Source organism: Nicotiana tomentosiformis, chromosome 4 (genome assembly GCF_000390325.3).
Source record: "Nicotiana tomentosiformis chromosome 4, ASM39032v3, whole genome shotgun sequence".
NCBI lineage: Eukaryota > Viridiplantae > Streptophyta > Magnoliopsida > Solanales > Solanaceae > Nicotiana > Nicotiana tomentosiformis.
In genome coordinates, this window is record NC_090815.1 from 68,155,926 (window position 1) to 68,170,220 (window position 14,295).

General features: G+C 41.4%; 2 protein-coding genes across 2 annotated transcripts; both read right to left on the reverse strand.

Annotated features, from left to right (window-relative positions):
- Positions 1-12,369: 12,369 nt before the first annotated feature.
- Positions 12,370-12,702, reverse strand: LOC138909867 (uncharacterized). The gene has a single exon (XM_070201083.1). The coding sequence runs from the start codon at positions 12,700-12,702 to the stop codon at positions 12,370-12,372; it is 333 nt and encodes a 110-aa protein (XP_070057184.1).
- Positions 12,703-12,756: 54 nt separating this feature from the next.
- Positions 12,757-13,829, reverse strand: LOC138909868 (uncharacterized). Its single transcript, XM_070201084.1, has 3 exons — positions 13,501-13,829; positions 13,096-13,189; positions 12,757-12,993 (listed from the first exon to the last, which is right to left on the reverse strand). The coding sequence occupies exons 1-3, from the start codon at positions 13,827-13,829 to the stop codon at positions 12,757-12,759; spliced, it is 660 nt and encodes a 219-aa protein (XP_070057185.1).
- Positions 13,830-14,295: the final 466 nt, after the last annotated feature.

Sequence of the window (14,295 nt, forward strand, 5' to 3'; positions counted from 1 at the left end):
CTGCGTGGTTGCAGATGAGGTGCATTGAGCGCAGAAGCGGAGATTGGTCAGCTGGGGGACTTGTGTAGGTGCGATGGTATAATCGCACCTGTGAGAGTGCAGATGCGAAGAAGGTCGTGCTGGTGCGGAGTCTGGGGACTTATGTGAACTCCGCAAGTGCAGAGAATTCACCGCAGATGCGGTCCCGCAGAAGCGAAATTTTAGCCCGCATGTGCGAAAGCACAGGGCAGAGTTTAAAACTCGAGGGTTTCGGTATTTTTATCATTATGGACATTTCAAGCTCGGGCTAAGGCGATATTTGAGAGGGATTTCGAGGGGTTTCTTGAGGTAAGTCACTTGTGACCATTTTTATTCAATAATATTGTTTTTCCATTGAATTTCCCACCTAGTTTGTATATTGTTTACGTTGAATTTTTGGAGTTTGAGGCTAGGGATTTGCAGAGTTTAAATTGGGGATTTGAGTGATGATTTGATGTTGAATTTTGGTAAATTTGGTATGGTTGGACTTGTAGTCGAATAAGCTTCCGAAATTTTTAACTTTTATTGGATTCCAAGACTTGGGCCCGGTGGTCAACTTTTGAGTTGACTTTTGACTTTTGATTAAGAACTTAGTATTTTCTCATGGAATTGATACCTTTAGCTCGTGTTGATTGTATCGAATTGTTTGTGGCTAGATTCAAGGAATTCAGAGGGTTATTCAAGAGGCAAGGGCTTATTGGAGTAGAGATTTGCACGGTTTGAGGTAAGTAACACTTCTAAACTTGGTTATGAAGGTATGAACCCCCGAATAACGTGTTATGTGATTGGTGCTGAGGTGACGCACATGCTAGGTGACAGGAGCGTGGGCGTGTACTGTAGGAATTGTGACTTGGTCGATTCCGTGGAACCGTATAGTTATATAATCTAGTCATTATACGTATATTCTCCATGTGTTAGAGAAATTGAGTTGCAAGTCATGTTAGAAATCATGCTTAGGCTACATGACGGTACCGTTGGGACCCACAAAGGTCGTGTTACGTGTTGAATTTTTTGCTTAATTTGAAATTATGTACTCAGTCACAACTATTTTTGCATAACATATCTCATTCTCTGTTGCCATTTATTTATACATCATATCATCATTGTTTGGGCTGATTATCATGATTCTTGTGAGCTTGAGAGACTGGAGATATTAATGACTAAGTGAGGCCGAGGGCTTGATTGCGAGGATATTTATGAGATAGGGTTACACGCCGCATCATGTTTTATTGATTCATGCCATGATTGGCTTATTATAGCGCTTGGGCTATTTACCCCTCTGGAGTTTGCACACCCACAGTGAGTGCATGTACCTACTGAGTGCAAGCGCAAGTGCTGAGTGATAGTGAGGTTTGAGTGACTGTGAGATGGAGTGACTGTGAGGACAGAGTGACTGTGGGGAATGATTGACCGTGAGGATGGAGTGAATGGGAGGACTGAGTGATTGATAATCTGAGAGTATGCATATGATTTCATCCTTGTTTTGTACTCTAGTTGGCATACGTAACTGACATGTAAATATCGAGATACATCATTTCTTATCTCAGTTGTATTTTGCATATCCTACCTGTTTGGGCTTTATCTGTTAAATCTGGAAGCATGTGTACCATTCAGTATCGTATTTCTATAATTGAACTGTACCATGTGAAGCTCGCCACTATTTTCAGCCCAATAGTTAGACTTGTTACTTACTGAGTTGGTTGTACTCACCCTACACCTTGCACTTCATTTGCAGATCCAGGTGTTTCCGAACACGGTGAATGCTGATTTTCAGAGTTCTCCAGGCATTCGGAGATTTTCAAGGTAGTTGCTCTGGCGTCCGCAGACCTTGACTCTCCACTCGTATCCCTCAGTTTTATTTATTCAGTATCTACTTTCTTAGACAGAGTATCAAACTTTGTATTTGTATAAATTCTCATGAACTCAATGACACTTGTTTTGGGAAACTTTTGTATCAAGTTGTGACGGTTTTTATCAATTTTAATGAGATTTGTACTTGTAAAAACCTGTTTTAGTATATTTTAAATTTGAAAGTGTTGGAAATGTCTGAGTAGTTGGCTTGCATAGTACCATGACAGGCGCCATCACGACAAGTTGAGTTTTGGGTCTTGACATATTAACATGATAAAAGGGTTATGTTATGAGTTATTTTAGTCATACGATAGTCATGTGCTAAATTTTGAAGTCAAGCGAGTTGTGGAACAAAAGTCGATGGGAGTCATCACAAGTTACGTTCATAAGCTTTACTAAAATTTGGGTCAAATGTCACTAAGATTTTCTCCCAATATACTTAGAGTTACGGATTGATCCATCATCAAATTGAAGATCTATGAGTCTAGTTTCTAATGCATTAAACCGTTTGTGAATACAACATCGGAGTAGATAGATATATGTGTTTTGGCGAGAGTGCACAGACTGCATAGGTGACAAGTAGGTGTGTCACCTACTTGCTTAAATTAGAGGACTAAATGTGTCCAAAAAGGAGCTATTTTGGATCGGCCAAAGAGCCCTTTTAATGGCTTATTTCCTTCATATTCTCACTCATTCTAGTTGGAGGAAAACCTAAGGGTTGAAGGACCAAGATAGGAGATGAGATATTCACTGAATGAGGTAACTATACGGCTCTATGTCATCCATTGTTTCTGCTGGAAAAGTATAGAAACTAGTTCTATAATTGTAAGAACTCACGGGGCGGTGATCGGAAGCCATGAGTTCGAGTTATTCAACATGTAGTGGACTGTTTTGTGGGTTGTTTCGTGTTGTAGTTGGATTATGTATTTTGCTACCCTTTTATGGAGTTTTGGAGGAGAAAGGGTGTGGAGAAACAGAATACCAATGTGGGGTGGTGGGGAGGTCATTTGTCGTAGCATTTTTAGATTGTTTGACACTACTATGATTGTTGTTTTGTATTTGAAGTGATAGGGGTATGTTAGGATGTTTTGTGGTATTTTGTGATGGATATAAGGATGGAAAATGATGCATATATATATTGTTATTATTGTGTTCTTGTGTTGTTGGTGTTGTCTCGAATTGGGAGGAAGTAAAGATTATAGGGGAGATGCTGCCCATTTTAATATAAAATAAGCTTGTCTTTAGTTGTGTGATAACTGTACCTTTCATAAATTAATGATAGTATTATTATCATTGTTTTAGATTAAGGTGCAAAGGGACATGTTTAACGTGGTTACTGGAAAGATTGTGATAAGGTCTGTTAAGGCTAAACCTTTCCTTCATTTTGGCATGATCTCGTAACTACATGTGTTTGATAACAAGACATAAGAGAGGTTTGTATTCTTGAACTTATGTATATTATACTAGTATCATGAGTTACAGTATTCTCCCTTATCGGGACTTTATATTCAGTTTAGTATTGTCTTCTTTCATCCAAGAGAGTAGAGAGTCTATATATATGCAGTATTACAGTATTTTCACCACCATCAAGCTATAATCGGTGGGTAGGCCCCTATTGGGAAACCTCAGATCAGATGGTAAGTTATATACCGAGCCTCCTGTGGCCAAGCACTTATGAGCGAGCCGAAAATGGCTTAGATACCGAACCTAGTATGGTCGAGCACATATAAGGGAGCCTTCTAAGGCCGAGCAATAACACGCTGGGGGAGGTACTCAGACCGCGCCAGTCACTTCTCAGGCCGGGGGAGGTACTCAGACTCCTACCGCCATACTCCAGAGCAGGTAATGTAGGGACTTCAGCCACCGGGGGTACTACTAGACATATTTGGGAGACTTCTGCCTCCATCATTCAGTGGGCCTGAGTCAGAGGATGCCCAAGACTTCTTGGATAGGTGCCAACGGATTCTTCGTACGACGGTATTCTTTAAACCAGTGGGGTATCATTTACTACCTTCCAGTATACTGGGCTTCCTTCACATGGTGGGAGGCCTACGAGAGAAGCAGACCAGTCGGTGCTGCACCACTTTTATGCCATGAGTTCTCCATTCTATTCTTGGTGAAGTTTGTGCCACAAACCCGTAGGGAGGAGCTGCGCAGGCAATTCCAGCAGCTATGACATGATGGCATGTTTGTGAGCTAGTATGAGATGAGATTTTTGGAATTGGCTCGTCAAGTAGTTTGGTTGGTTCCCACCAAGAGGGAGAGGATTAGAAGGTTCATTGATGGCCTCCAGTATCAGTTCTGTTTTGTTATGATTGGGCAGAGTGTATCTGGTGCTCGATTCGATGAGGTGGTTGATATTTCTCGACAGTTAGAGATGGTCCCTAGTCAGGAGTGTGAGGAGAGGGAGGTTAAGGGGCCTTGTGGTTCGGGTGGTTTCATCGGTGTTCCTTTTGGGGGTCAGTTCTACCACAGTAGGGGTCGTCCTTATAGGCCCGCTCAGATGGCTCGCCTAGTTCATCGTGGTGCAACAGCTAGCCATGGATCATAAAGTGCTAGACCGGGTCAGTCATCTCTCAATGCACTCCCAACTCATAGTTCATCTCATGCACCTTAGGTTCAGGGTTCATCTGCACCAGGTTCTTCTAGCTACTATTCTAGTACTCAAGCCTCGATGCAGTCCCCACCACCAACGGGGAGTTGCTTCTAGTGAGGAGAGTTTGGGCATTTGTGGAGGCAGTGTCCTCGCCGCCCGAGAGGTCTAGTTCAGCAGAGGGGTCAAGCTATGACTTCAGCAGTAGTTACTTCACTACCCGCCCAGCCAGCCAGGGTGGGGCTCAGGTAGATAAGGGTTGCCTTAGATGTGGAGGCTGATCAACTGGTGATCAGGCCGGATTTTATGCTATTTCTACAAGGTTAGATGTCTTTGCTTCAGATGTAGTGATCACAAGTATTGTCTTAGTTTGCCACAGAGATGCTTTCACATTATTTGACCTGGTTCTACTTATTCCTATGTATCATCCTATTTTACTAGTTATTTGGATATGCCCTATGAGTCCTTAGTTTTACATGTTCATGTATCTATGCCAGTGGGCGATACTATTGTTGTGGACCGTGTATATCGGTCGTGTGTAGTGACTATTGGGGGATCGGAGTTTTTATGGTTCTTATAGCTCTATTGGGAGACTTTGGACTTAGGAGTGTGTCCGGATAGTAATTTGGAGGTCCGTAGTTGATTTAGTCTTGAAATGGCGAAAGTTTGAAAATTAGAAGCTTTGGAAATTTATAAGTTTGACCGAGAGTTGATTTTTTGGTTATCAGGCTCAGATTTTGGTTCCAGGAGTTGGAGTAGGTTATTTATATCATTTTTGACTTGTGTGCAAAATTTGAGGTCTATCAGACTTGATTTGATAGGTTTGGGCATCGATTGTATAAGTTGGAATTCCTTTATTTTCATTAAGCTTGAATTGGCATGTGATTCGTGTTTTTGATGTTGTTTTATGTGATTTGAGGGCTCGTTTAAGTTCGTATTGTGTTTTAGGACTTGTTGGTGTGTTTGGTTGAGGTCCCGGGGGCCTCGGGTGGAGTTAGGATAATTAACGAATCAACATTTTGAATTTAAGGACTGCTGAAGTGCACCAGGTCTGGTGCGATCGCTCCTGCAAAGTTTTGATCACAGGCGCGAGCTCTCAGAAGCGAGCAGGAGATCGCAGAAGCGGCCTAGAAGGAAGTGGGCGGTGGTCGCAGGTGCGGCGCATTGGGCGCAGAAGCAGAGATTGGTCAGCTGGGGGACTTGTGCAGGTGCAATGGTATTGCCGCACGTGCGAGAGCGCAGATCCGAAGAAGGCTGTGCAGGTGCAGTGTCTGGGGACTTAAGTGAACTCTGCAGGTGTGGAGAATTCACCGCAGATGCGGTCCCCCAAAAGCGGAATTTTAGCCCGCAGGTGCAAAAGCACTGGGCAGAACTCGAGAGTTTGTGATTTATAACATTTTGGACATTTCAAGCTCGGGCTAAGGCTATTTTTATGAGGTGTTTCGAGCGGTTTCTTGAGGTAAGCCACTTGTGATCATTTTTATTCAATAATATTGTTTCCCCATTGAATTTCCCACCTAGTTTGTGTGTTTTTAGGTGGAATTTTGAGAGTTTGAGGCTAGGGATTTAGAGAGTTTAATTTGGGGATTTGAGTGACGATTTGATGTTGGATTTTGGTAAATTTGGTATGGTTGAACTCGTAGTCGAATGGGCTTTCAGATTTTGTAACGTTTATTTGATTCCGAAACACGGGCCCGACTGTCAACTTTTGATTAAGAACTTAGTATTTTCTTATGGAATTGATTCCTTTAGCTCGTGTTGATTGTATCGAATTGTTTGTGGGTAGAATCGAGGCATTCAGGCGATTCAAGAGGCAAAGGCTTATTGGAGTAGAGATTTGCATAGTTTGAGGTAAGTAACACTTCTAAACTTGGTTCTAAGGGTATGAAACCGCGGATTACGTGTTATGTGATTGGTGCAGAGGTAACGCACGTGCTAGGTGATGGGCGTGTGGGCGTGCACCATATGAATTATGACTTGGTCAATTTCGTGGAACTGTATAGTTGAATAATCTTGTCATTATCCGTATATTCTCCATGTGTTAGAGAAATTGAGCTATAAGTCATATTAGAAATCATGCTTAGGCTACATGTTGGTACTGTTGGGACCCATATAGGTCGTGTTACATGTTGAATTATTTGCTTAATTTGAAACTGTGTACTCAGTCACAACTATTATTGCATATCATATCTCAGTCTCTATTGCCATTTATTTATAGATTATATCATCATTCTTTGGGCTGATTATCATGATTCTTGTGAGCCCGAGAGACCGGAGAGATTGAAGACTGAGTGAGGCCGAGGGCCTGATTGTGAGGATATTTATGTGATCGGGCTGAACGCTGTAACATGTTTTATTGATTCATGCCATGATTGGCTTATTATAGCACTTGGGCTGGATTTGCCCCTTCGGAGTCTGCACATCCACAGTGAGCGCAGGTACCTACTGAGTGCGAGTGTCAAGCGATTGGGAGGATTGAGTGACTATGACATGGAGTGACTGTGAGGACTGAGTGACTGCGAGGAATGCGTGATTGTGAGGATTGAGTGAATGGGAGTACTGAGTGATTGATACTCTGAGAGTATGCATATGATTTCATCCCTGTTTTATACTCCAGTTGGCATACATAACTGACATGTAAATATCGAGATGCATCATTTCATATCACAGTTGTATTTGGCATATCCTACCTGTTTGGGCTTTATCTATTAAATTTGGAAGCATGTCTACCTTTCAGTATCGTATTTGTGTAATTGAAATGTACCATGTGAAGCTCGTCACTACTTTTAGCCCAATAGTTAGACTTGATACTTACTGAGTTGGTTGTACATACGCTACACCCTACACTTCGTGTGCATATCCATTTGTTTCCGGACACGGTGGTTGCTGATTCTCAGAGTTGTTCAGTCACTCGGAGATTTTTGAGGTAGTTGCTCTGGCGTCCGCAGATCTTGACTCTCCTCCCCTATCCCTCAGTTTTATTTATTTAGTTTCTGCTTTCTTAGACAAAATATCAAACTTTGTATTTGTATAGATGCTCATGAACTCAGTGACACCCTGGTTTTGGGAAACTATTGTATCGGGTTGTGACGTTTCTTTATCAGTTTTCATGAGTTTTTTACTTATCTAAACTTGTTTTAGTATATTTTAAATTTGAAAGTGTTGGAAATGTTTGAGTAGTCGGCTTGCCTAGTACCATGATAGACGTCATCACGACAGGTTGTGTTTTGGGTCGTGATATATTAACGTGATAAAAGGGTTATGTTATGAGTTATTTTAGTCATACGATAGTCATGTGTTAAATTTTGAAGTCATGTGAGTTGTGGAACAAAAGTCGATGAAAGTCATCACAAGTTACGTTCATAAGTTTTACTGAAATTTAGGTCCAATGTCACTGAGTTTTTCTCCCAATATACTTAGATTTACGGGGTGATCCATCATCAAATTGAAGATCTATGAGTCTAATTTCTAATGCATTAAACCATTTGTGAATACGACATCGGAGTAGAGAGAGATGTATGTGTTTTGGGGAGACTGCGCAGACTATATAGGTGACAACTAGGTGTGTCACCTACTTGCTTAAATAAGAGGACTAAATATGTCCAAAAAGGGGCTATTTCGAGTCGTTCAAAGAGCCCTTTTAATGGCTTATTTCCTTAATTGCACTCCTTATAGAGATGAAAAACCAGAGATAAGCCCCTGCCAAATTCTCCCTACAATTCAACACAAACCCTAATTGATTTTCTCTTCTTTTCAAGTTCTAGAAGGAAGAAAACCTAAAGGTTGAAGGACCAAGATAGGAGCTGAGATATTCACCAAATATGGTAACTATACTGCTCTCTTTCATCCATTCTTTCTTCTGGAAAAGTATGGAAACTCGTTCTATAATTGTAAGAACTCACGGTACGGTGATCGGATGTCGTGAGTTCGATTTATTCAACTTGTAGCGGACTGTTTTGTGGGCTGTTTCGTGTTGTTGTTGGTTTATGTTTTTTCCTACTATTTTATGGAGTTTTTGAGGATAAAGGGTGTGGAGAAACACCACACAAATGCGGGGTGGTGGGTAGGTCATTCGTCATAACATTTTTGGATTGTTAGACACTACTATGGTAGTCGTTCTGTGTTTGAAGTGATAGGTGTATGTTGAGCTATTTTGTGGTATTTTGTGATGGATATAAGGTTGGAAAATGATATATATATATATTATTATTGTTGTGTTCTTGTGTTGTTAGTGTTGTCTCTAATAGGGAGGAAGTAAAGATTATAGGGAGATGCTGCCTGTTTTAATATAAAATAAGCATGTCGTTCGTTGTATGATATTTTTACCTTTCGTAACTCAATGATAGTATTATTATCATTGTTGTAGATTAAGGTGCGAAGGGACGAGTTAAACGTGGTTATTGGAAAGATTGTGATAAGGTATGTTAAGGCTAAACCTTTCCTTCATTTTGGCCTGATCCTGTAACTAAATGTATTTTATAACGAGACATAAAGAGAAGTTTGTATTCCCGAACTTATGTACATTATCCTAGTCTCATAGGTTACAGTATTCTCCCTTATTGGGACTTTATATTAAGTTTAGTGTTGTCTTCTTTCAGCCAAGAGAGAAGAGAGTCTATATATATATGTAGTATTACAGTATATTCACCACCATCGAGCTATAATCGGTGGACATGCCCCTATTGGGCAACCTTTGATTAGGTGGAAAGTTATGTATCGAGCCCCCTATGCTCGAGCGCCTATGAGTGAGCCTAGAATGGCTGAGACACCGAGCCTAGTATGGCCGATCGCCTATGAGCGAGCCTTCTACGGGTGAGCAATTATACGTACCGAACCTTATAGGGCCGGACAACTATTTTACTTACTATATTGAGAGAGTTGAGTCAGTATCAGTAGATAAGTATATCTCCAGATCATCTATGACTCCCAGTTACTTTCAGTTATTATATTATCATCCTAGGCTACATAGGTCTCACGAGTCATGTGTCACGCCCCAACCTCGGGGAGCGCAACCGGCGCTCAACCGAGTGGACACGGACGAGCAAGCCTGCTAGACACTATCTACCCAACTCACCTATGATCCAGATAAGGCATGCTCTCATTAGTTAGGCAGTATAAATTTCATACATGTATATATTACTATGTCGTTTCATTTTGTTACATCATCGTTAAGTTTCAAAATACATAGATCCTTATGTCCGAGTGGAACAAAAGCCCAAAACACAACATGATCCGTTGACTTTTCGAACACCCATATACATCCCACATAGTGTCTACGGAGCCTCTAAAGATACAAAAGAGAGTAAAGATGGTGAAGGCAACAAGGCCCCAGCTATACCTCAAAAAGTGACCACAATATAAACAAAAGGTACAATATATGACCCCGGAATGAAATGTGGCTCACCGAGTCCGCTGAAAAGAGGATGCAGCACTATATGTGACCAACATTGTCTGCTATGTAACCACCTGCATCTATTTAAAGATGCAGCGCCCCCGGCAAAAGGGACGTTATTACCGTCGAACATCACTAGTATGTATAGATAAACACCATCTCAATAGGATGAATAATAATACAAGAGGAACAGTCACGAATTCGATAAGAGCTTCAAATAACATTAAAACATCAAGCTAAGGATCACATAGCCTTTTAAGTCAATTCTCGCATTATTAGGTTGGATGGCTTTTAATGACAATATGCCACAATCCACAATACCACCGTCTTCTTACACGGAGTCCGATCTCGGCCCGATCGGCAAGGCCATCTCATTTGAGACATCAACCATATTCACAATTTCATCCACAATACCACCGTCGTCTTACACGGAGGCCGATCTCGGCCCGATTGGCTAGGCCATCTCATTTGAGACATCAACCATATTCACAATTTCATACACAATACCACCGTGTTCTTACACAGAGTCTGATCTCGGCCCGATCGGCTAGGCCATCTCATTTGAGACATCACCCCTTTTCAATCAGTCATCTCAATTCATATTTCTTTCCCATCTTTCCAATACAATGGCACGAGTGGCCCTAACTATAAGGTTATTTTTGGCGCTTGGTCGTATTTCATGATTCAAGTTCTTTTCCTCATTCCAACATTATTATTATCATCAATGACAACACATTTTTTTCATTCAAGACTTTTGATTTCATATGTGAGCAATTTAGAATCTAAGGCACATAGAGGCTATTCACACAATTTGGCATATCAGTCTTTAGTCCAATTTGACATGAAGTCTAGGCATTTTAGCACATATTCTAAGTCTTGAACATTTCCTCGGATGATGAGATAACATGATGAAAGTATGGGAATACATATTACACATATATTTGCAAAGCAAGCACATTCGGGATAGCAATTTCTAGGACGTTCAATTTGGGACTTACGTCGATTGCATGAATATCATGGGATTCAATTCTAAGAAGAGGAGTTTAGCCAGCATAGCTCAATTGAGCCTCTTAAAACTCTAAGATGTTCCAGAATATTAGAAACTTCAATCTACTTTAGCAATATAGCAAAATTGAACCCAAAAAGGAAAACAATCATAATTCTAGCTCACTTGAGCATTCTATCAAACACTATGCGCGTATTAAGGTTTCATGGCCCTTTTTATTAAAGACTCCACCAACCCACACCCCATTCTTTTCCATCATTAACTCACAACCTCCCCACATACATTAGGAACACATGCATGCAAGGTAAGCACTCTCATCCCCATGAATTACCTTACTAATGATCCATTCTAGTTACATTTTGAAATTAAGAGTTTGGGTGATAGAATCTTACCTCTTAGGAAGCATACCTAGGTGCCTATCTTGATAAGCTTCAAGGTTTTAAGTGAGAATTGAAGAGCAATTTGATGAAGATCACTTTCTCCCTCTAGGACCCTCTCTCTCACTCTAAAAATATCAAAAAATAAGTTCAAAATGGTCCAAGGTAGGTGTTTTAATAGAATAGGGTCGGGTTTAAAAACTCCAAATATGAAGCTCCGGAACAGGTTCTACGGTCTCATATGCGACCGCATAATGGTTATGCGATCCGCGAAATGACCGCGAAATTGGGGTGCCAAAACTGGAGAGGAACTGACCAGGTTTGCGGTCACTATGCGGCCCGCAGACCTGTTCTGCGGTCACATAATGCACCGCAGAACAGTTTTGTGGTCGCATATGGTTATGCGACAAGAGTGCGGCCCACGAAATGGTTATGCGGTCGCATAATGAGCCACAAAATGACATTAACATAGCCCATAAGACTGCTCCACTCTGCGGCCATTTGGTTCTGTGGTCGCAGAACAGACTGCAGAAATGCCTACTTCTGCCCAACATTTTCCTTCAACTCCCTAGCGCACTATTCAATCCAAAAAGTTCGAACCGCGACTTGCAAGCTTACCGCGAACAATTTCTACTATTATTAACCTCTATGCCTACTTCGGCATCACGAAAAATCCGGGTTTTTAGGAAATATTTTACGGGACCTTACATCCTCCCCCACTTAAGATCATTCATCCTCGAATGAGGATCAGGGTCCATTATTAGCACCTTATACAACTCAGTGTTTCATACCCCACACCAGCAGCCCCCAAATTTAACTAACTCCCCAAATTACCAAAACTTTCACTAGAGTTTCCTTTGTAACTAGGCCTATCCACCTATCATAGAACCCCGGAATCACATGCTAAAAATGTGTACGCAATCCAACGATGTAGCATAACTCATAACAATACCAATCGTGGCCTCATGTAAACAACATATAATCAAAAGGAACACCTTTACATCAACTGAACAAGTGATACAAATATTCATAGGCGACAAGTTCATAAAAATAAGGTATTACACAGCTATTCAAACAAGTGAGGATACTTCTTCTTCATTTCTTCCTCGGCCTCCCACGTGGCCTCTTCAACCTACTGGTTTTGCCATAACACTTTCACAGAGGCAATTTCTTTATTCCTCATTTTTTGGACTTGTCTATAAAGAATGGTAACTGGAATTTCTTCATATGACAATTCTTCATTAACCTCAATGGTCTCAACCGGCACATTGGATGACGGATCCTTAACTACCTTCTTCAACATAGACACATGGAATACCCGGTGGACTAATGACATTTCGGGTGGTAGCTCAAGCTTGTACTCCACCTGGCCAATTCTCTGAATGATTTTGTATGGTCCGACATACCTCGGACTCAATTTCCCCTTTCTCCCAAACCGCGTAATACCCTTCATAAGGAAACCCATCAATAATACCCAATCATATTCTTTGAACTCTAAGTCTCTACGACGGACATCCGATTAGAATTTTTGATGACTATGGGCAGTTTTCAACTGCTCCTTTATGATCTTAATCTTTTCCATAGCCTGATGCACGAGGTCTGGCCCTATCAACTCAGCTTCCCCAATCTCAAACCACCCAATGGGAGATATACATCTCATACCATACAATGCCTCAAATGGTGGCATCTGAACACTCGCATAAAAGTTGTTATTATAAGCAAACTCTATGAGTGGCAAATGATCATCCCAGCTACCCTTGAAATCAAGAACACAAGAACGCAACATGTCCTCAAGCGTCTGAATAGTCCGCTCTACTTGCTCGTCGGTCTGTGGATGGAAGGTTGTACTAAGACTTACCTGAGTACCCAAACCTTGCTGAAATTTCATCCAAAAATTAGAGTACCATGCATCCTGACTATTTCCTTGATATACAACTGAGCATATTGTTACGCTGTGTCGATGGATTTAACTGGCAAGAAGTGTGATGATTCCGTGAGTCGATCCACGATAACTCAAATTGAGTCAAACATGCGCTGAGTGCGCGGTAACCCTACCACAAAGTCCATATTAATCATTTCCCACTTCCACATTGGAATTTCTATGTTCTGTGCCAACCTACCAGGCCGTTGATGTTCGACCTACACTTGCTGACAATTTGGACACCTTGCCACAGAGTCCACCACATTCCTTTTCATGTCATTCCACTAATAGACTTCCTTGAGATCGTGATACATCTTTGTAGAACCTGGGTGCACGGAATACCTGGAAGCGTGAGCCTTGGTCATGATTCGTTCCCGGAGACCATCTACATTCGGAACACATAGTCGCCCTTGGTACCTTAGTGTACCATCATCCATGCCAAGCGCAAACACCATAGTCATAAGTTTTTGAATCCCCTCCTTCAATTGCACCAAAAATGGATCATTGTATTGCTTCTCTTTGACTTTCACAACAAGCGATGATTCAGCCCTATTTTGCACAATTACCCTTCCTTCAATAGAGTACGCAAGACGAACTCCCACACTGGCAAGCTGGTGAGCCTCCCTGACCAACAACCTTTGACATGCCTCCAAGTGGGCCAAACTACCCATAGATTTCCGGCTAAGAGCATCTGCCACAACATTGGCTTTCCGCGGGTGATACAAAATATCGACGTCCTAATCCTTGAGTAACTCAAGCCATCTTCTCTGCCTTAGATTCAGCTCCTTTTGCTTGAAAATATATTGGAGACTCCTGTGGTCAGTGAATACATCCACATGGACCCTATACAAATAATGAAGCCAAATCTTCAATGCAAAAACCACTTCCGCAAGTTCTAAGACATGTGTTGGATAGTTCTTTTCATGATTCTTGAGTTGCCTAGAAGCATAAGCTATAACCTTGCCGTGTTGAATTAATACACACCCAAGCCCGATCCTTGAAGTATCACAATATACCACAAACCCGTCTGTACCCTCTGGCAGGGTCAACACCGGCGTCGTAGTCAATCTCGTTTTCAATTCATGGAAGCTCCGTTCACAAGCATCAGACCATTTTCTAAGTCAATCTAGTCAATGG

Bases quoted from the DNA above. Each gene is read 5' to 3' on its own strand.
- LOC138909867 (XM_070201083.1), bottom strand. From the start codon at position 12,702: ATGGGTTTCCTTATGAAGGGTATTACGCGGTTTGGGAGAAAGGGGAAA.
- LOC138909868 (XM_070201084.1), bottom strand. From the start codon at position 13,829: ATGGGTAGTTTGGCCCACTTGGAGGCATGTCAAAGGTTGTTGGTCAGG. The intron at 13,190-13,500 runs GTATTCCGTGCA...CCATCGACACAG, and splicing joins ACCAAGGCTCACGCTTCCAG to CGTAACAATATGCTCAGTTG. The intron at 12,994-13,095 runs GTAAGTCTTAGT...CTTGATTTCAAG, and splicing joins AGCAAGGTTTGGGTACTCAG to GGTAGCTGGGATGATCATTT.